We start from the raw sequence: 22,561 nt of genomic DNA on the forward strand, positions 1-22,561 counted from the left end.
TGCGGCAGAAGCCATGCAAGGACCAACCAGCACATCGGGAGCAATTTGGGGTTCAGTGTCTTGCCCAAGGACACTTCGACATGTAGACAGGAGGAGCCGGGATTCGAACCGCCGACCCATGGATCATTGGACGACCTGCTCTACCTCCTGAGCCACAGTCACTATATATTTGTCACCTATAAAGAGAGCTAGCTTCTGTATAGGTGGTGGTAGCTTAATCCAAAATGGGTGGCTGACTGCTGCTGCTGCTGCAGTGCATTTCTCAGTTCAGTGACTACGCCAGATGGCAGATATGTTTAGTGCTCAGGCCCACTTGTCAGCGCGCTGCGACAGGTCGCCTCGGCTGCGGCGGTGAAGCGGGCGCCATGCAGGGTCCTCCCAGGACACCATTAATGGACTTCAATTTGAGACACATGATCGGGACAATGCAGACATTGCTTTGGCTGCTGCCTCGGCCATAATAAGGTTACCTCTTTGTGTGCATCGGACTACGCAGCATAATTTATAGCTAATTGGAAAATAGCCTTGCCATAATAACCAGATTGGAGGGACCTGTATTAGGTTATACAACACACACACACACACACACACACACGGCAAAGCGCTATTAATTTGCAACGTGGTATCTATGTTTTGTAATGTGAATTTGTACTCATTGACATCATATCTGCGGGTCACAGACAGCAGGAACTTGGCTCCATCGCCGTAAACCTTGTTTCTCCATATTTCATCTTTTTATGTTAAATTAATTCCCTGTGTTATATTCCACTGTATACAATTTACAATGTAGGCATTTAGCAGACGCTCTTAATCCAGAGCGTGAGCGAGCATGAGTGAGCTTGCATATTGGGTGCTCAGACCATTTCATAACGTTTTTGAAAGATTTGAAATGTTTTTGCCTACAATGACATGCCCAAAATGGGCATGAAAAGTAATGTTTTTTGTACATACAAGATTTCCGCCCGGCAGCTGCGATGTACAGTAGGCCATAGAGAAGAAGTAGCAGCAGGGGGGGTTTTGTGTACGTGGAGGCCGAGGTGATGCTTTACACAGCTTGGCCAACCAAGCGGAATCGAGGCCGGAGCACATAATGTATTTGCCATCATATGCCACTTGAGAGTACACTGTGACTTTGTAAGTCAGAAGCTGTTGCACTGCAGTGTGGAAAAGCTGCTATCATTTGTTATGTAGCAACGGCTCTACAGATATCGTATTAAGGATTCGCTGAATGGAGCAGAAAAAAGGTGCTGCAGTGGGCTGGCCTGTGCAATGCCAAAGGGAATGTACTGGTCAAATTGTGCACACACCGTATCAAGGTTTGATTTCCACACTTGTGTGGGATAATCTTGCAATTTTATGTGAGGGAGCAGAAACGAGGGACTATTTCTTTTTTGCAAACCACCGTGGTATATTATGGCTTTTTTTTATGTCTTGTGAAATACTTCGCAATACATCGCAAAGTAATCTCATGTTAAGGGAGGGAAATCACTTACTGTACATTAAACTCGTACATTAAACTCGTAAGTTGACTGCATGGGGTCAGCCAGGGGTTTAAACTTGGTCTCCCCCTGTTTCCCTCTACAAATATCTTTGGCGAAAACAGCAAGCAAGCTTACAACAATGGTGTACTGTGAACTTTCTTTTTTTGTTTTAGATATTTATTTGGGCTTTTCTGCCTTTATTGGATAGTGTACAACAGGGGTTCCCAACCTTTGTATTGTCACGGACCGGCTGACAGTTCATAAAATGTTCGCGGACCGGCACAGGGGGGGGGGGGGTTAACCTAACGTTCTCACGGAAGACAGTTGACTGGCCCTTAAATAGGCTACCCTGTAATGACGACTTCCTGTATTAGCAGGGAGCTGTCAGAGGGCTGGTGTAAGAGGCTCCTTGTTATTGATCTTCTTCTGCTTCTTCTTCTTCTGACTGACTTCTTCTGACTTCTGACTGACTGGCTGACACCTCTGGCTCTTCTTAGTCTTTGTGCCATACTTTATAGGGTGACGTAACGTTGTGGCCTGACGTTACGCCACCGACCGTTTCCGTGACAACAACCCGCTGATATATTATATATTATATATTATAATATATAATATTATATAATATTATATCCGGGAACGTTCTCACGGCAGACAGTTGACTGGCCCTTAACCCATTTAGGCCTGACGTCGAAATAAAAAAAACGTTCGCTCTGAAAGAATATATACCTATTCAAAGATTTGTGCCGCATTTTTACGATTTAAAAAAAATAGCAGACCTACAAGTTGCGCGCTATGAGCTTGTAGATCTGCTATATTTCAATAGCTAAAGTATAACAGAATGCTTGAAACACCAAAAGGGGTTCCCACTTCCCGCCCAAAATGGGTTAAATAGGCTACCCGCTGATATATTATTATAATATCACAACATAATGTTATATCATTGACCTAAATGGCGTTATATCGGCAATGATAGTATGATTTTTTTTTTTAAAGATTGGGATTATGTCAGTTGCGTAGCGTGGATAAAATGATTGACTGGGCAAATTAGCAGGGGGGGGGGGGGGGGGCCTCAAATCATGAACGCAGCATGCAATTTACATGAAATCTTTCACACACTTTCTTACTAGGCTGAGGAATATGTCCCACCCTTTTCACATTGGCCTGTTCTAGCGCCACCAACAGGTAGATTTTTGCAAAACACATTTTTGGAACAAAATGCCTCAAATCATCCAATTGCCATCAAAGGCAAACATGTTTATATTACTCCTAAACATTTTGCCAAACATCTCACACAGTCCTATCCTCCTGGTGGAGACCTGTGCCCAGAAGGGCACTTTTTCTAGTTTTTCTTGTTTTTTCGCCCCCTCTTTGAAGTTAGACTGGGCCAGCTCTAAACTGACTGAGCCACGGCCCGCGTGGCCCAATGGACCCTACGCCGGTGGATTTTGTCTTTTTCAGAAATGATTTTGGACATGGAAAAGTTAAACATTCAGAGTGACCCATTACTTTACCTGGGCAACATCATCTTCTGATACTTGAATGTTTTGACATGAAATAATAATCCTGTACCGTCACCGTGTGGTGTTTTGTTTCATTAGCGCGAACGTGATAAAATAGGCTGCAGCTGTTGATCCCTTGATGATCCGCTGCTGCTGCCCGCTGAGCACACTGTGAAGATACCAAGGATTGGACAGTGATGTCACTGTTATGCTATGCAACACGGAAGTAACACAGACTCAAAGCCATTTATAAATGACAGTCAGTCAGTGACACGTCCGCTGACGAATCCTTGGTATTTTCATTCGAACGGACAGAGTCATGCATACCTTTCATCCGCTGTTTGGAAAATCCTTGTTAAGGTCGGGAAACAGTTTGGCAGGCAAGATGTGCCGTCGTCGTCGTTTCCCCCTTCCCCCGCACAATCAAGTTTTTCCTAGATACCTGCCAGACGAGTAGGCAACAATACAAAGGCTGAAAGGCATGCATTTGCATTCCAATGGCGGGGTGATTGAGGGTCGCGCTCTATGCACAACGGCAACTCCGCTGCCCACTAATAGTTCTCAGGTCTGGTCCTCTCATTTTTCTCAGTCGTGTTTTCAAATGGATTTGATACAACAGGAAAACTTGGGATTCCCTTCTCGCGTACCAGTGGCACATGTCCGGTCCGTGGACCAGTGGTTGGGAACCTCTGGTGTACAGTATGATGACAGGAAAAATGGTTGGAGAGAGATAGTGACACGCAGCAAACGTCGTCGGGATCGGGAGTCTAACCCACGACCCGCTGGATTCGCAGCCTAGGTGCCCGGACCGCTAGGCCAGCCCTGGCCGTGAGCTTGTAGATCTGCTATTTCCTTCGAATGTTCGACAATTATGACATGATTATAGGGACACTAGGGTTCATGTGGTTAATAGACACTTGGGACTAGCAGAGTTTAACCGTGACTAATACTGTGCGTCAGTACAGTTCAATAGAATCAGTAAGAAGCACATTTTGCAATCAATGTGAGGATAAGAGTAGTGTGTATATACAGTATGAACAGTGTTTGGAATGAAAGATAATGTGTTACCTTGAATTTAGTGGATGGCATATTGCATTATGATCACTTAAGAACACAAACTACTGCATTATGCAGCAGGACCCTACACTAGTATATGGCTTGAACAGAATCATCAACACATCTCCTCCGTCTCTTGTCTTTGCCTTAATAACAATGTATAATTCATATGACCGCATGAGGTCGCCTGCTATGTGATGAGGAAATTAACCTTTGGCTTCATTTTGTCATCTGATAGTAAAGCCTCCTCTTCCTAACCACACAGTGCAGCAGCCTCTGGAATATGTTATGAGAATATCAGCAAATTAGTGTCCCAGTTTATATGGAAAATTAAATAGTCTCTCAGTCAGAAAAGTGGTCTGCTTTCCTAAACTTCAAGTATGCCACTATGTAGACATACTCTGTTGCGTAAGTAAATTCCTGTATTCAAAATGTTTGTTGAAATGTATTTGTATAATAACCGATAGCCAGTCTACAGGTTCATGACACTTTGCAATGTGATGCGTTGTGATCTTGTATCGGCTAATTGAGTATAAAATGGCTCAGGTGTTTCATGTATAATCTAAATACAAAGTAACTGATGACTGAAGTTGTCAAAAACAATTGTGGAGTAAAAAGTACAATAATTGCCTCTGAGTAGTAGTGTACTGTAGTGGAGTAAGAAAAAAATGTATAGGCTATACTCAAGTAAAGTAAACGTGGCACAAAAGTGTACACGGACTTCCTGAGTTATACGGTAGTTTTTGAAGACGCAATAGCAGCGGTAGAGTGACATTGAAGGAGTGCATGTGTTTGGTCCGACGAGTCATTGGTCCGAAACACGACAACCCACCTCAAAGCCTAACCTAACCATAACCGCAAGCACGGGAGCAGGCGCTAGTCCGAGGTGCGGACGGACGCATGTCGAACCAATGCTCCGTCGGACCATATAGTATGCCACCCACATTGAAGTGAGAGAGGTGTGGCATGCTGGATCAGTCCCCGCGTATAGCATGCAGTTCAACCAATCCAGATGGCTCATTTGCATACAGTCCCTTCCCTATACTGGCCTCCATATAATTGTTCCCAGTGCTGTGCGTTCTCCAGGCCCCATAAATTCTGAGGGGGACAACACCTCTCTCCCTTCCTCCTCCCCCTATTGGATGGGCACGGGCCGATGCCAAACGAAGGGCGAGTTTGATTTACAGTACCGTACATAGATGCATCAAGAATTTATAGGAGACTTAATTAGGAGTTGTAAAAGTGACTTATAGTAATTGTGTGGGACACAGGGCCTATAATGCTGCAGTTATCATTTCCATAACTCCGAAGTCCTGATTCTCTCCTCCTCTCTGAACTTTTATGTGGTGCGGTGCTGTTTGTGCATTGATGTTAATGAGCAAGGCTTTTTTTTTCTTTGGCAAAACAAAACATGTTGCCACTGCAATAGCGCAGTGTGCAGGGTGCAAAGGGAAACAACAATGGGGGTAGATAAGATGGGCGTACTGTGAAGGAACCTTCATCTAGCCTGGTTAATAAACCAGACCGAATCAGCCGTTGGCAAAAAAAAAGTTGCCTACCAGCGGATTACGGTCTGGCGAGGCTCAGTAGCACGCCTCTTTCCTACAGCAGAGAACAGGTCGGACCAATCGGGACACGGTATGCAATATAGGCGGGCTTTGGTACAGTGACGTTCAATGCTTGAGACCTTTGACTGACAGTAGCTCTGACCAATTGCGTCGAAGAGAAAATGTTCCCCGGGAAATGAAATCCAAGTGGAGACAGCCCAGACTGATATACCGCGACAGTGTTGTGTGATATTAGTCTGGCTTATTAGCCAGGCTAACCTTCATCAACCAACCTCTCTGATATAGTTTGGGGAGCAACAGTTGAAGCAGCACTGTGTAACTTTTTTCTTCCTTTTTTTTAATGTTTTTTGTGGCTTTCGCCTTTATTTTATATTTTTTATGGAGGGACAGACAGTAGGCTGACAGGAAATGGGGAGAGAGATGGGGGGAAGACATGCAGTGAAGGCCGTCGGGATCGGGAGTCGAACCCGCGGCACACTGCCAGACTGGATTACCAGCCAAGGTGCCTGGACCATTGAGCCATGGCCCAGGCCGTAACTTTTCACTTCTAACCTGGATTTGAACCCGGTTTCCTGTGCAAGTGCTGACATTTTTACCATTGAGCTAATGCTTGCTCAGGGGATAAATGGAATCTTCACAATCAGGTCAAAATTCATGTCAGATCCTGTGTCTAGGCGAGACATGACCTTTGACACAATCTAAATGTCTCGATAGAATAGCAGGGATACAACATTGTATAAGTTGTATTTGTTACCCCAATATATTGGTCTAGCCGGTATATCAGTCTTTCATGATTCGTTAACGGCAGTTATGCAGCTGATGTGTCCCGATTTTTAACCATTTTCAACTTGGCGTCTCTATTTTGGACATACATCATTGTACGTGAAAAATTTCAATTTAAACAAAATTGACAAATAGCAGATCTACAAGTTCACAACACGTCACACATGTTGTAATGTTTACTATTATTTACAATAATGACTGAAATAGGAATGCCAAGTTGAAAGTGTATGAAAGCAAGTTGTGATTTTGTGCAACACATTAAAATTGTTGGACTAGCTGCAAACAGACAAGGCCCCTATGATCTTTGGTCCTGGACAGTGGACCCCATGTTGCTAGTGCTACTGTACTCTACTACTGCAGAGCAGGTCGTTTTCAGAGACAACGATTCTCTGAAAACGATTCCCCAATCAGCAAGCACTGGGCTTTGGCAGCTATAGAAAAACTCCCCATTTCCAGGAAGATACCTTGAAGCTGGCTCGAGATGTGTGGCATCTGGCTGCTCTCCTATAGAGACACAGCCATGTACTGCGACAGCAATAATAACATGAAAATATCTTTAATAACAGGACGCTTAATAACATAGTCTACGTTAAGAAACTCTCGATTCCGGAGTCGGGGGAGTCCATAGTCACAATCCATGGAAGCCTGTGAGACGAGATAGCACAAGAACTCCAGGCACGATGTCAAGTTAGTAACATGCATTGATGGGACATGAATGTGTACAGATAGAGAGGGAAAGAAGAACAGGAGCTCAGTGAGTCATAGGAAGTTATCCAGCAGTGTACTGTACATCTATATAGCAGCATAACTAAGGATTAGTCCCAGTTCTGACTCCTAACTGTAAGCTTGATCAAAAGGGAAAGCTTTTTAAGCATATAATGTTGAACGTAGAGGTTAGGGTTTGGTTGTCTGTCAGACCAAAATCGGGAGAGGACCTTGATAGTGCAGGCTCCCATTCTACTCTTGGAGATTCTAGGAACAAGTAGGCATGCATTTGGGGAGTGCAGTGTTCTATAGCAGGGTTATAAATATTTGATATGTATATTATACTACGAGTCCTTTAAGATATTGTATGATGATGCCTGACCATTAAGGGCTTTAGGTGAGGAGGAAGATTTTGTGACAAGCTAATATAGGAGAAATAACATCTCTTTTCATAGTTCTTGTCAATATAATATTGTTCTGGAACAGCTGTAGAGTGTTTAGAGACTTGTTAGGGCAGCAACAATCTGGGAACCCATCTGCAAAATAATGAAAAACAGCGCCCTCGTAGCACAGCTCAGAATCTGTTCTTGAGATATTAAGGCAGCATTTAACAAGGCATTGCAAAAATCTATCCTGGAGGTAACGGCCAAGCTACACCAGGCGATTTTGCGCGCGTGCGTATGCGTTTACTGCGCGCGTACAGTGCGTTTGGATAGGACCAATATATGTCAATGATACCAGCTACACCAGACGCACGGATACTGCGGGCCATCCTACGCGTGCTCTAAAAATAGGATCGGTTCTAATTTTTTTACGTGCGTATGCCCCCATGCGCGCGTATCTATATATCCTCCCGGAAGGTCCCGCACGAATCCGCCGCGCGCCACAGATCTGGTGTAGCCGGGGCATTTCGCACGCGTACTTCGTGCGCGCAGTGCGCTTACGTCAAACGCACACATGCCCGGTGTAGCTTGGCCGTAACACATGAGTGCAACACGTTTCTGCATATTTAGTTAAAAAATATACATGTATCATTAATCAGCCATGGAGCTAATCAACAGGTCTTGTTGATCGTTGCGTTGCCCTTAGCAAGCTGTAAATGGGGAGTGCCTTTACTAATAAGTTACACATTTCACCATCTGCTGTGAAAATGATTGCCCTGTCTCTCTCCCCCTCTCTGTCCCCCAGGATGGGCTGATATAGCTCATAGTTCATGTCAAGGAAAGCCACGATTGTTCAATAATGAGGCTTTTATTTTAATGTTTTATTATGTGTCCTCGGCCTTCAGAATGGGTTCAGTCATTAGTCCGCTCATGTTATTCAATACATGTGGTGGTGATATAGACTGTATTATGTGGGTGTTGACAATTTGTAGTGCAAGAGAGAATGCAAGTTCAGCCATAATTATAATATCTGCTAAATAATATCTGCTAAAAGATGTTATGGAAATAATATATTGTGCATTCTTAAGAGGAATGCATAACTCCAAGTTTATTTAGGGGCGGCAGTGGCTCAGGGGTAGCGTGACCGGATGGGAACTGGGTTTCCAGTTCGAACCTGGGCTCCCCCAGAGTTACTGTAGTGTCGAAGTGTCCTTGAGCAAGACTCTGAACCCCTAATTGCTCCCGATGTGCAAGGCACATGCATGGTCCATGGCCAACACTTTAGACAAGTGAGCTTGTCTAGCAATAGCATTTAATTAATTCTCAATTAAACTGACATTCAGGACTTTGCCGTGTATACACTGATTCTCCTGCATGTGCTTCTATAGAGTAGAAACAAACGGAGTCAATGAAGTCACCTAGAGATTTCCCAAATCCCAAAACCTATATACAGTAGTGTTGACCGGATTCCTTATAGCAGTGGTTCTCATAGTAGCGTCTCTCAGGGTTCCTTGAGGCCCCCTTACAGGTCTGTACACTGTCAGAGGTAGGAGGGCCCCTTACAGGTCTGTACATTCTCAGAGGTAGGAGGGCCCCTTACAGGTCTGTACACTGTCAGAGGTAGGAGGGCCCCTTACAGGTCTGTACACTGTCAGAGGTAGGAGGGCCCCTTACAGGTCTGTACATTCTCAGAGGTAGGAGGGCCCCTTACAGGTCTGTACACTGTCAGAGGTAGGAGGGCCCCTTACAGGTCTGTACACTGTCAGAGGTAGGAGGGCCCCTTACAGGTCTGTACATTCTCAGAGGTAGGAGGGCCCCTTACAGGTCTGTACACTGTCAGAGGTAGGAGGGCCCCTTACAGGTCTGTACACTCTCAGAGGTAGGAGGGCCCTTTACAGGTCTGTACATTCTCAGAGGTAGGAGGGCCCCTTACAGGTCTGTACACTGTCAGAGGTAGGAGGGCCCCTTACAGGTCTGTACACTGTCAGAGGTAGGAGGGCCCCTTACAGGTCTGTACACTCTCAGAGGTAGGAGGGCCCCTTACAGGTCTGTACACTCTCAGAGGTAGGGGGGCCCCTTACAGGTCTGTACACTGTCAGAGGTAGGAGGGCCCCTTACAGGTCTGTACACTGTCAGAGGTAGGAGGGCCCCTTACAGGTCTGTACACTGTCAGAGGTAGGAGGGCCCCTTACAGGTCTGTACACTCTCAGAGGTAGGGGGGCCCCTTACAGGTCTGTACACTGTCAGAGGTAGGAGGGCCCCTTACAGGTCTGTACACTGTCAGAGGTAGGAGGGCCCCTTACAGGTCTGTACACTGTCAGAGGTAGGAGGGCCCCTTACAGGTCTGTACACTGTCAGAGGTAGGAGGGCCCCTTACAGGTCTGTACACTCTCAGAGGTATAGGAGGGTTCCTTACAGGTCTGTACACTCTCAGAGGTATAGGAGGGTTCTTGAAATTCAAATGTTTGAGAACCACTGCCCTATAGGCTCCCTCCTTCCGCCCATATAATAGGGATTCTATGAGATAATTTGGTTTAGTGTCTACTGTCTATCTTGTCCAGGGGGACGAACTGTGGTTTGAGTCATGTCACTTTTCATCAACCTTTAATTTACATATACCGGGGTACCTATTTTTCCAAATAGTAGCCCGGGCGTTTCATATGCAAACTCAATTTGGACCCTGGGTGTTTAAAAATAACTAGTCGTCTATTTGCAGAAGGCTTTTATTTATTTTTACACCGTCCTGCACCGGGTTATTATTTGGTTACATTTCCTGTCGCGCATGTTTTTTAGCACAAAATTATAAGGTATGGTAAACAGAGGCCTACTGTACATTTCAGGCAAGTCTTTTTTCTTTTGAATTCATATTGAGAGAGAGAGCGCATCACCACCCACGCGGGTTGAACTGCAGGCAGTGGGTGGTGATGTTGTTCAATGTGCGCTCAATGTGTTGCTTAGCCTATTCTATCAATTAGGCTGTGTGCCTAATTGATAAAAGAACAGCTGCATCTAATAGCTTATATCCCCGCTGTAGTGGACCTTATTATCTTTGCAGGTTTTGTTGCTCCGTTTTCTAAATGTCTCTCTCTCTTGAGCACATGAACTCTTCCCGTTCCACACACCGTTTGGACATTATTACCTGATATCTGCCCCTCACGTCCAATAAAGGTATAGCCTACATGACATGATTTATCCATTCTTTATACATCTAATGATACTAGACACGTCACGGAATATACACCACTTTGAATTAGAACAATCAGTTGTGAATTGGCCGAGTATGGCGTGAGTTAAATACAACTTGTATCTTTTTGGGATGTGCAGAGGTGTAGCGGTATTCTATACTTGTCTGACAAGTATAGAATACTGACAAGTCTTGTCAGGACCTCTGCTTGGATTCACCGTGAATGGCGTGCTGCAAGCTCTATTCCCTGAAGAAGGCAGAAAGGTCGAAACGTTGGTTTCTTGTCAATAAATATACAGCATCGTGGCTACGTGTGTGCGGCCTTTTCTCTTTTTTACTTATGCGCTGCAAGCTCACAACACGCTGCAGACACAACACTTGGAGCTTGTAGATCTTCTATTTTCGGCACACCATGCATCATTAAACAAAATATAAATGAGGCTGACTAAGTTCGCAAATAAAATAATTATGTCAGACCCCAGGCTGTTATTAGGTAGTGGGCGGCTATTTAAGGGCTACTATTTGGAAATATACGGAAATTATTATAATATGTTAAAGCACACGTTTTCTGCGGTAAGAAGAGGCTGTGGATGTTTTGGAGAGATACATTTGGTCAATATACATAGGCCTAAAGAAGTTATAACCTCAGACAAACTCACATTTACACATGAAGAGTGAGAGCACCTCCAGATATGAAATTCAATATAAATGTCCTTGCCGGTTAAATGAAGAATGAAGAAATCAAATCAGTTTACTTTCCCCTTTAGGTCTGCAGCATGCTGTAAACCACCTCGAAGCTGAACGCGTTAAATCGGTCTTTGGCTGTTTTTATGAACGTGTGGGTCTTGGGGGACCAAAGGCCTTATATGAGACTTGTTCTTTAAACCACATTAACCCTAGCATCCCTACACTTTAAACACAAATGGTTTAAACCACCAGAAATGGTTTAAACCACCACAGAGAACTGCCAAAGAACCAATATACCATCGCTGCCTGTCGGTATTATATTGAATTTATCATCTCCACGTTGATGGTCAAAAACCTCCACTTGAGCTGTACTTGGGTAAGGTGATGATAACATAAGGACACTTTCAAGTATCTGACAATGTATAAAGTTAGAAGAGAAGAGTAGGCAGACAACCCGCAACACTCCAGGTTAGAGAAAATCCTTATAGGTGCAAGGCTCGATGATGCATAATAGAACTAGAAAAAGTGCCCTTCCGGGCACAGGTCTCCACCAGGAGGATAGGAGTGTGTGTGATGTTTGGCAAAATGTTTAGGAGTAATGTTTAGGAGCCTTTGATGGCAATTGGATGATTTGAGGCATTTTGTTCCAAAAATGTGTTTTGCAAAAATCAACCTGTTGGTGGCGCTATAACAGGCCAATGTGAAAATGGTGGGATATATTCCTCAGCCTAGTAAGAAAATGTGTGAAAGATTTTACGTAAATTGTATGCTGCGTTCATGATTTGAGGCTTTTGTTCAAAACGGGGCAATGTTGCAAACTGTGAAAGCCAATTATAGCCAATTAGGATGGAATATGAAATATCGGACAGATCCGACTTGAGCACATGACCATAGAGATACTGTGTAACGATTTGTGAGATTTGTGGACAGAATCTGGAGGAGTAATATCAAAAAAGGTGTTTTACAAAAGTCAGCCTCCTGGTGGCGCTATAAAAGGCAGATGCGGAAATTGCAGGTCAAAGGTTTGTCCTTGGCCACTAGGGAGTGTGCATGCAACGTTTCACGCAGATCGGTGCAGTTTTAGGTAAAAATGTGAAAAGCTGCCTCATGGTGGCGCTATAACAGGCCGTTCTGGAAAATGCGGGGCAGAGGTTCATCGTTGCCATCTAGGGAGTGTGTGTGCAAAGTTTGGCATCGACCGGGTTAACGGTGCCGGAGATTAGCTGTACACAGACGGACGGAAGGACACACACACGGACGGACGGACACACACACGGACGGAGTGCAAAACATACTCTCTCCCCATGCCTTCGGCCTGGTGGAGACAATGAAGAAAATGCCAGCACTCAATATATGTCTTTTTTCACATGATTTGATTTACTTTTTAGAGTCTTTGGCCACTGAGCTGGTACATTTTATTTACCTCTGACTAGCAGAGGTAAATAAAATCATGTGAAAAAGGACATAATATTGAGTGCTGGCATTTTCTTCATTCTATAATGTATAAAGTCACCATACCAACTTTGATGATGCCGTGTAAATGTAATGTATTTTTTTTTCCTGAAAAAAAAAACATATATTTTGGACATAGCTGGTTTCTGCCCGGCAGCAGAGATATTTGTGTGTGTATTCTGGGCATGTTCATATACAGTAGGTGAACATTCAGAATATAGCATTCAGCGAAAATAGCAGCTCTGCAACGCATTGTGAGCTAGGATGTTTTCTGTATTTAACGTACAACAAAGTATGTCGGGTGTCAGTGGTTAAACCACATGATGCATCACCCTTCTGTCTTTGGCGTTATTTTGTCCATTTCCATTAACGTCAATTAGGATCATTTTCTCAGGACAGTGACTCATGCAGTGCCATGTTGATTTTAAGAGCACATTTTGATTTAGTTTTAGTCAAATTCTGAAATGTTTTACCTTCAGTTTTAGTTGACTACAGTATATATCACAAGATTAAATCTACAGTTGATGTAAATGTCGACTTAAATGTATTTTGGTCGGCCGTGATGGTGTCGTAATGGCTGATTTTACACTTGATTGCGTGTTAATCTTGTAGATCTGCTATTTTCAGATTATTATAAAACAAACTATATTATAACATTTTTCAAATAGCCGATCTACAAGCTCACAAAGCAACCGACGTGAGACGGGGAGTCGGGGACCTCCCAAAATAATCACATTGAGAACCACTGGCCCAGAGTACGACAGTTTTGCTTTAAAAAAAAGATGGAAAGGAGGGACACCCGCACACCGCCACTTGCTAGGTTCAGAGCATTTTATTAAAGCAACGTTTCGGTCTTGCAACCTTCCTCAGGCTTTCGCAAGACCGAAACGTTGCTTTAATAAAATGCTCTGAACCCAGCAAGTGGCGGTGTGCGGGTGTCCCTCCTTTCCACATTGTATATGCCTTGTCATCATCGCACCTGCTCCAAATTACCTACCGGGTGTGCGGAAGTCATCTCTCTATAAGCTTTTTTAAAAAAAAAGAAAAAGAAAGTTAAACTGCAAAAGGAGGAGAGGACACATGGAGCAGCACGGACATTTAGAGCCTTTTATTAGGTGCTAGGTATACAGAACGGCTAACGTTTCCACCTTGCGGTCTTCATCAGAGTCACGAAAGAGTCCGAAAGTTAAACTATTTGGCTTGAAATATTATTTTCAGCGATCGACACCATTGAAGTATAGCATCTTCAATGGCTTCACCTGAGAGGGCTGAGTGGACACAGAGGCCATCTGTTAATCAGACGGTGTGGTGTGACCCTCTGGTTATCAGAAGGTCGCCGCTCTGCCCCCTGTCCGGCCAGTTGTATCAAAGTGTCTCTGAGCAAGGCACTTAACCCCCAGCTGCTCCCCGAGGCGAGCGCAGTGTTAATGACACTGACCCACTGCTCCTAATAGTTAGGATGGCTTAAATGCCAAAAAGGACACAATGTCATGTAGGCCTATACTGTATGCAGTACAGAGAGTGAATTAGGCTTTACTATTATAAAAAGGGCTTTAATGTATTAATTTGACAATTCAATAACTGGGTCTCACTGAAATAATTATCCAATTGTATTAAACACCTATATGCTAATATGGTAATAGTGTAAAATAGCTTGTTTTGAAGACAAAAAAAGAAAAATCATGTTAATTACGTTTGAATTGCTTCTTTGACTATATCTTATCCAACAGTGCTCTGGGAAGTAATTTGGGCAATGCAAGTTATGATGGCAATGTTGTGAGACCAAACATCAACATAAATATACATTTAAAATGGAGAAAAACATAAATATGCATTTAAATATCATGCTAGCCACAGTCCTCTTTCCTTCAGTAACTTCCTTCAGCTGTGGTAGAAAGTAAATGGTAAATGTTGCATTTATATAGCGCCTTTATCCAAGGCGCTTTACATAGATTGTGCATTACATTCACCCATTCACACACACATTCACACACCGATGGCGACGGAAACCATGCAAGGCACCAACCAGCACATCAGGAGCAATTAGGGGTTCAGTGTCTTGCTCAAGGACACTTTGACACTAACTCTGGGGGAGCCCGGGTAACTGGCAACCTTGCGGTTACCATCCGGCCATGCACTCTACCCCTGAGCCACCGCCGCCACGGAAAGTAACTAAGTACAAAGTAGGCTACCTTTAAGTAGAATCTTGAGGTATTTTGAGCTATTTTCCAAAAGGTTTTTGAAAAAGGTGAGTAGCCTACATACTTCTACTTTGGTACTTTATTTTGACACCAATACTTTAATACTTTTACCCAAATAACAACAGTATTTTTATATTGTGGTATTGCTACTTTTACTAAGTATGTAAAGTAAGCAAGTAAAACATAAACATAAATCTGAGTACCACCACTTGCCTCCATCAGAGTCCTGGCTGGCTGTGTGTTTTCTGATTTATCGACACGAGTGGGGAAACTATGAAGCTCACTCTGTGACAGCCCAGAAGCTTTAGAATTTAAGATGTCATTGAGCTGATGAATGGGGAGAGGAGAGGTTGTGCTTTACCCAGCGGTGTCGTATGTCACGTTGTCCAGAGTGATGAGGGGCCCTGCCTGCCTGCCGCCCTGCAACATGCGCGCCCAAGGCTCCACTGGGGCCTTTTTTCATATATTTATTTGTTTGGGGCACAGCAGGTTATAACTTATAACTTATAAGTAACATACTTGCACTTGTATCACCATTAGATCATAGTGTCCCATTATTATTGATTTTTTTTAAAGACAAGGGACATAAAAAAGCACCTATACATTAATTGTACACACAAAAACAGACAAAGCAATGAGAAAGAAAACAACAGAACGACATTCCCTTTGATAGCTACTGCGGCAGTGGATCACTGTCCTAGCCACGGTCTGCCCATAATTCTCACATCTCCTTACTGCGACTATGTGGCTCCGCATGCGGTTAGGGTTAGAGATAGTTAGTAATGGGGCGAGTCGGACCAACACGCTGTAGGAATAATGCTATAATGACACGGAACCTCCTAGCTAGCCAACATGGGTTATCAAGCATGTCACTTCAGTCTCTAACTGAGGACAACCATATATCAGATGGCAGTGGTCAAGTAGAGGTTTCCATATAATTGGTGAAGATATCTTCATTGCCTTTATTATTAAATACATTTCATATATCCCGGTAGGCCGGTACCACTGTGTAACTTCTTGGTGGTTTATCCATAATCCAATTAAAGAGAATACATTTTCTAGACGGAATAATATTTTTTGGAGAAGCATAACATTAGATGGGTTCAGGCTAGGTACATGGTCCGGTCTGGAAGGTAGAAGTAGACCTGGTTTCTTTTTGATTTTACATTTAAAAATAATATTTATCTCTTTGGAAATTGAGGCTCAGTTTCAGTTACATTTTGAGCATAATGGAGATCTTGAAGATTTAAAATGTATGGGCCTCCGTTCTATACTGAGCCCTGACACCAACCACAGTTGGTACAGCATGACACTCGGAAAGAAACCTTGTACGTCCGAAACAGTTTCTTTTCAGGACCCCAAAAATATTGTCACATCACAGGTTTACAAGGTGTGAAGAAGTGGGCGAAAGTTTTTTTTTCTGCAAACTGCATCATATGTTGTAACATGTCAAAGAAATGAAAAAGAAACATCTATGATAATCTACTGTACAATGTACATATCCTACACATACTGTAGTGTAAAACAAGCCTATACAATATGAACAGTGTGCAATGCATGTGACAGACACACTTAACCACTTTTCACTTTCAAAATGTTTCCGAAGTAGAGAAAATAGCAGATCTACAAGATCACTATGTGCAACTGTGACACGTTGCTTGTGAGCCTGTACATCGGTTACAAGGTTTCTGCCAAACATTGATGATATGGGTAATAAACACCCATGAATGCTTTAGCTACTGCTCAACATTCAGAGAACAAGTGTTTGCTCAGACCAGTGTTTGCCCACCATACTGGATCCAGGCTTAATACCACAGAAGGTACACTGTGATGGGTGTTTAGCTTTCTAGACATTGTTTGTCATTGTCACAATGTGCATTGGATACTGCGGACGGACATGTGGTGTTTAAATAGTGATTGTAAGATGGATTAACTTTTATCATTGACAATGAAGTCCATATGTCAATTGTCGTGGAGCGCTGGCCAAATTAAAAATCAACTGTTTGAAACACCCCCATCCGTCGCATCGCTAGCATTACGCTCTGAGAGCAGTATGTAATTTGTAAAGGGAAAACACCTGCTGACCTAAATAGCTTCTTTTTTTTTGTACCATGCGATGTTGATGAATAAATTTGCAGCAGTTGACAAATGTGTAGGCTTTTATCAGAGTAAGTGTCAGATTTGCTGTGATAAAAGGTAACAAATCGGAACATTAGCATAAACCGCAGCATGCACAAACTTGTGGCGTGCCGAAAGAAAAAAACAATACAGAGCGACACGACACAACGTATAGGGAGCTGTTCCGCAACATCAATCAGTATAATGGAGGGAAATGCACCATGGTTATTAATTCTTTTGCCCAAGCTCCAGGAAATGTAATTAGTCCAGTGGAATTGGGCCATGGGCTCTGTGCTGTATGTACACCTGCATGTCAACAAGGCTATATATTGTTCCCTGGCATCATGTAAACATAACTCATATTGTAACCTATTGGCTCTGCCTCTTCAATCCAAAAGATTCCAGATTGCAGATGCGATAGTGTTGCGTTGAGACAGATGAAGGCTCGAACGAGTGCAATCGATTGATTGATCATTAAAATAAACATGCTCTTAAAATGCATGTGGCCTATACCCATGTGACCACTTAAGACTCTATTCGACTCTCTCTCTCTCTCTCTCTCTCTCTCTCTCTCTCCCTCCGTCCCCCTCTCTCTCTCTCTCCCTCCCCCTCCATCTCATGCAGATAATTGTCACAGGTTTTCTGTGTACAGTACATCTCATCCTGTGTGCATTACTTGTCAGTTTTATGTAATATGGACTGTCAATTTGTGTAGGTATAATGTTGATGACATGGCAGCTCTTACCTCTCTTGAAGGGCTCATTAACAGTCCTTAACAACAGACCAGGAAGTATTTACTTTACTCACGTACATCAGTACCTCTACTGTACTTAATTAAGTGTTGAGGTAACACAATTGTACGTTTGAGGCTATATGTTTTGAGATAACTAAACTATCACCAAAACTAAACTGTAAAGGCTTTCAAATTATAGTTTAGTAGAAAGTACAATTTGACCTGTAGGAACTATTCTTTATGTTGGCATGTTATTTTGGCTCATTCGCAATTCTGTCTAGACACTTGGTGGCGGACATTTGATTGACATGCACAGGCTGTTCATATAGGAAGCACAGCTCGTACACAGGTGCTCCAATTAGCACGGGCACAGACTGAAGGGCAGCACAAGCTGTTCCTTTATACCAGCCAGCAGACACAGAAACAGAAAAAGACGGAGGGAGAGCGAGTGCATTTTCCGGCAGCGGCATCAGCCACAGAGTGTCCGCGGTGTTTCTCAGCGGCATCAGTCCGACACCCTACCCGAAACCCTAACCCTAACCGCAAGCACGACGCAACGCATGTCGGACCAATGCACTGCCGCGGAGTGAGCGGCAGTGGAGTGCACCTTCCCTGGCAGATGCCGCCCCTCTCCCCGGCAGTACCGCGGCTGTTACCGGCAGTTGCGGCGTGTGGAGCGGCGGCCGCGAAACAGAACGGCAGTCTTGCCCGTCAGATGCCGAACCTCCCCCCCGGCAGTGGCGCGGCTGTTACAGCAGTTGCGGCGTCTGGAGCGGCGGCCGCAGAACGGACCGACACGGAATGCTGCGGAACGCTGCTGCGTCTCATTGCCGCTGCCAGAGAATGCGCACACTCCTTCTGGAAAGACGGACGTAGTGAATAAATTCAAAGGAAACTGGCATGTGCTTTAACCATTAAACCCCATAGGGGTGAGCGGAGTGCCACAGGGCTCCATACTAGTGTTTTTGTGGCGAGAGCTTTAGCGGTGGGGGGGGGGGGGGGGGGGGGGGGGGGTTCAAAATTGTACTTAAGTACAGAACTTGAGTAAATGTACTTGGTTACTTTCCACCTCTGCCTATAGCCTCCTGGAGATTGGCACTCTACTGAGCACACCTTCCTATATCCCTGAAAGAGTTTCCTCTCCGCCTAAGAGCTGTAATTTGTAATGGAACTGATATCTACTTCATTGGATCCCATATCTCTGCTGTCAGGAAGAAACCACCTAACTCCAAAATGTTCATTTTTCAGGAAATGAAAAATATATATTTTTCAGGAAATTAAGGAAACCTTATATTTTGCAGTACTGTCCCATCAAAGTTGGTGTTGTGACTTTATATATTGTCAATTACTTGCATGAGAGGGGGAGAGGTGGTGGAGTTAGTTGCTTTAGCAGACAGTTTCAGGGTCCAATGGAGTTAAGAGTACTTTCCATTGGTTCAACATTTTCTAAACAACACACATGGTGTTCAATAGCACTGATTCATGCAAAAAAAATAAAAAACCTAAAAAATGGAGTTAGGTGATTTCCTCCCGACAGCAACGATATGTAAGAAGAATGGTTGATAATAATGATAGCAATTGAGAGAAATGACAGGCTATTTCACGAGGATGCTTTATAACCCTGGCCCTGATTAACCTGAACCCTGGCGTTAATATGGCTATGCCTCAACCGCCCTTGTCACACGGAGACCTTCTAAATCAGCCAGACTAATGACAGGTTTAATTACTTATCTCACTAACAACATACTTTTTTTTCTTCTTCTTTTTCCCCCTCCTGTTATCAATGTTCTCTGCAGTTGTACAGCTCCCTTGACTTTGGCAGGAAATGGCAGCTTGTTCACGAGCACGTAACACCGAACCGCTTCTACTGGTGAGTGAGTCACGCACGATTATTTTTGGTTGAATTTGTTGCACTCTTTGTTATCATTTTGTAATGTGTTTTCACTGTTTTTTGGCGACTTTGGCTTGGTACTTTTATTTAACAGAACTTGAGTATTCCCACTGTTGGTACTTTGTTGTACTATACTCCTCTACATATCAGAGGCAATGATTGCACTTTTCACTCCACTACAATTATTTGATAACTTTAGTTGGGCTACTAACTATTTTGCAGATTTAGAATATTATTCAGAAACGCACATTAACTACTTAAGCCCTATCAAATTTTGAGGAAAAGAAAAAAGTAGTAGTCCTACCATTATACTTTTCTACTGATTTGGATGCCAAATAGTGTTGTACTTTAACTCAAGTAATCTTTTGAATACAGACCATGTACTTACAGAGTATTTTTTACACTGTACAAAAGAAATCTTCCACCACCACTGTACCATCATCGCATGTCTTCCTCCATCGCCTTCGGCTCCGTCCCTCCCTTATCAGCGCTCTGTTTGCTCAGGGATGCGGGAAGTGTAGCTTGTGAGCGAGTGATATTGATGACTATGAACAAGGTTGCGTGAGTGACTGGTGCCGCTGCTGAAACTCTCGCTTATTTTCTTCCCTTGATACGATCAGGCAGAGATTAATATCCTCTTCCCACAGCACACTTAGCATGCAGCCTCCTCGCGTCCCCGGCTGCCTGTCGCATGCCGCTTCATTGCTCATGCAGGGGGGTCCGCCCCATTCAGCCAATTGCACATAATATAAACAATCATGGTTGTGGGGGGAAATGCGTACAGCTACATGCTGTATGCATGTGTGTGTGCATGCAGTCTGAGGTGCTCGGACTAATAATGGACCCTGGAAGTCCCTGTCGTCTTTCATCAAATCACGTCTTGATGTTCTGGCTTCCTCACTGCAGTGTCCCTCCTGCATGCAGGGGTGAGAGTGCACACTCATCACAGATCGTTGTGAGTGGGTGGAAAACTTGTATGTCCAAAAGCGTTTGTTAAAACTTTTATAAAACCTACAGACACACTTTCAATTTTGAAATCTACAAGCTCAGTGTGTCGCAAGTTCGCAACACACTGTGTGCTTGTAGATTGTCAACAGGATGTCTGGGACCCTTAGGGGGTCTGCAGAGATACTGCAGGGGGCCCACCAATGTTTGTGTGATGGGGAATTTTGTTTTTGACATTATTATTTTTTGGCAAAGAGTTTTGGTGTACAGAGAAGAAAGAGCAGACCAACTACCAGACAGACCAAGCAGACAGACCGGAGATCGTGGACGCCATCTTGAAAAGGATGCCTTTCCAGAAGTTTTTTTTTCCTAACTTTTTAGTATGTTGTTTAGCATACTCAATACTAGTAGAATCCATTGAAAAATCTCTTTTTATCAATTATTTAGATTTTAAACCATATACTGGCCCATTTAATTAGATTCATTGCAAACGGACCACTAGGGGGGCTAGCCCAACTCGTTTGCGATGGTTTTTGAAAACCTTATGTCCATACGTACAGTAACTAAAGAGTTAAGTCTTAAAAAGACAAAAGAGTGGCTGCACACACTGATAGCCAAAGTGCCGATTATTTATTAGGATGCAGAATAAAAGCCAACGTTTCGGCAGTACAACTGCCTTCTTCAGGGTAAGGCAGTTGTACTGCCGAAACGTTGGTGTTTACTCTGCATCTTTGGCTATCAGTGTGTGCAGCCACTCTTTTGTCTTTTTAAGACTTAACTCTTTAGATGTTTCTGTCACTGAGGTGGCTGTAGTACAACCCAGAGCCATAGAGTAAGACAGATTTACGCAAACTCCGTTCACTTCATGGGGCCAGTCCAATGGCGGCTCTTCTACATAGACTTCCATTGAGCATGGGGATAACCGGAAGTTTACGGAATGCATTGGAGTCTATGGGCTCGCGCGAGTACATGAACCACGTGACCGGGCTGTTTTCTGCCCCCCTCAATATCGCAACTCTTCTATTAGATGGCTCTGGTACAACCCAGCGTGATCTAGAATGAGAGTAGCCTCGGAAACCCAGACGTTAGTATGAGTAGCGTTGACTCCCATTGTAAAAATGGAATGCGGAAGTGCTCATTCTATCTCAATGGGATAGTTACAATGTTTGGAATTATAACCCACACCGCTTTGCGGCGAGATCAAAGCGTGTCGCAACTCTCTTCTACGGCTCTGGTACAACCTGGCTGGCTGTTGGCTACTTCCAGTAGCTTACTTAACCTTTAAATCCAGAAAAGCATCTGTCATTTTATTTTAGAAATCGTTGTTATTGTCCGGCAGACACATCCTATCTCCGTATTCTAACCTTTCTAACGTAAGTGAATGCCTTATTTGATCATACTACAGCATCACACGAAAGCTTCAAAAGTAGCAAGAAGTAGCTTTTGAATTTGAATCCTGAAAAGTAACAATTTTACACCCCAGTGAAAACTTTTGATCAGCTGTATTGTCACAAAGAGTGAGTGAAATGTATTTTTGAGCCAGCTCTCAATATCACAGTTACAGAAAAAAGTTAGAATAGTGAAGAGAAAATAGAGGAAAAGTAACACAGAACATAACGGGTCACTAGAACAGGTCATTGAAGTGGGTGTACTGGAGTTTCCGCAAATTTACTTTTATTTTTTATTTCTTTTAGGAAACAAAAATGTGACCAATTTGGATGTGAACAACGTCCCTTTTCATCCCCCATGGCTATACGGATAAAAATAAGGCTTCTATAACTGGAGCGGAATACCCCTGCTGAGAATCATCTCCCTTCATCTGTCTCCCCCACGCAATCACACACATGCACGCATGGCATTTTTAACACAAATCTT

At 43.5% G+C, this 22,561-nt stretch overlaps 1 protein-coding gene across 2 annotated transcripts in view; it reads left to right on the forward strand.

Annotated features, from left to right (window-relative positions):
- sorcs3a (sortilin related VPS10 domain containing receptor 3a) overlaps positions 1-22,561 on the forward strand; it is a 176,463-nt gene that overhangs the window by 71,125 nt on the left and 82,777 nt on the right. For both annotated transcript variants that reach the window (XM_079499905.1, XM_079499904.1), the window contains one exon: positions 19,647-19,720. In XM_079499905.1, the coding sequence (XP_079356031.1) occupies positions 19,647-19,720 (74 nt within the window). The remainder of the gene's footprint in view (positions 1-19,646; positions 19,721-22,561) is intronic.

The sequence above is a fragment of the Electrona antarctica genome, assembly GCF_951216825.1.
Source record: "Electrona antarctica genome assembly, chromosome: 4".
Classification (NCBI taxonomy): domain Eukaryota; kingdom Metazoa; phylum Chordata; class Actinopteri; order Myctophiformes; family Myctophidae; genus Electrona; species Electrona antarctica.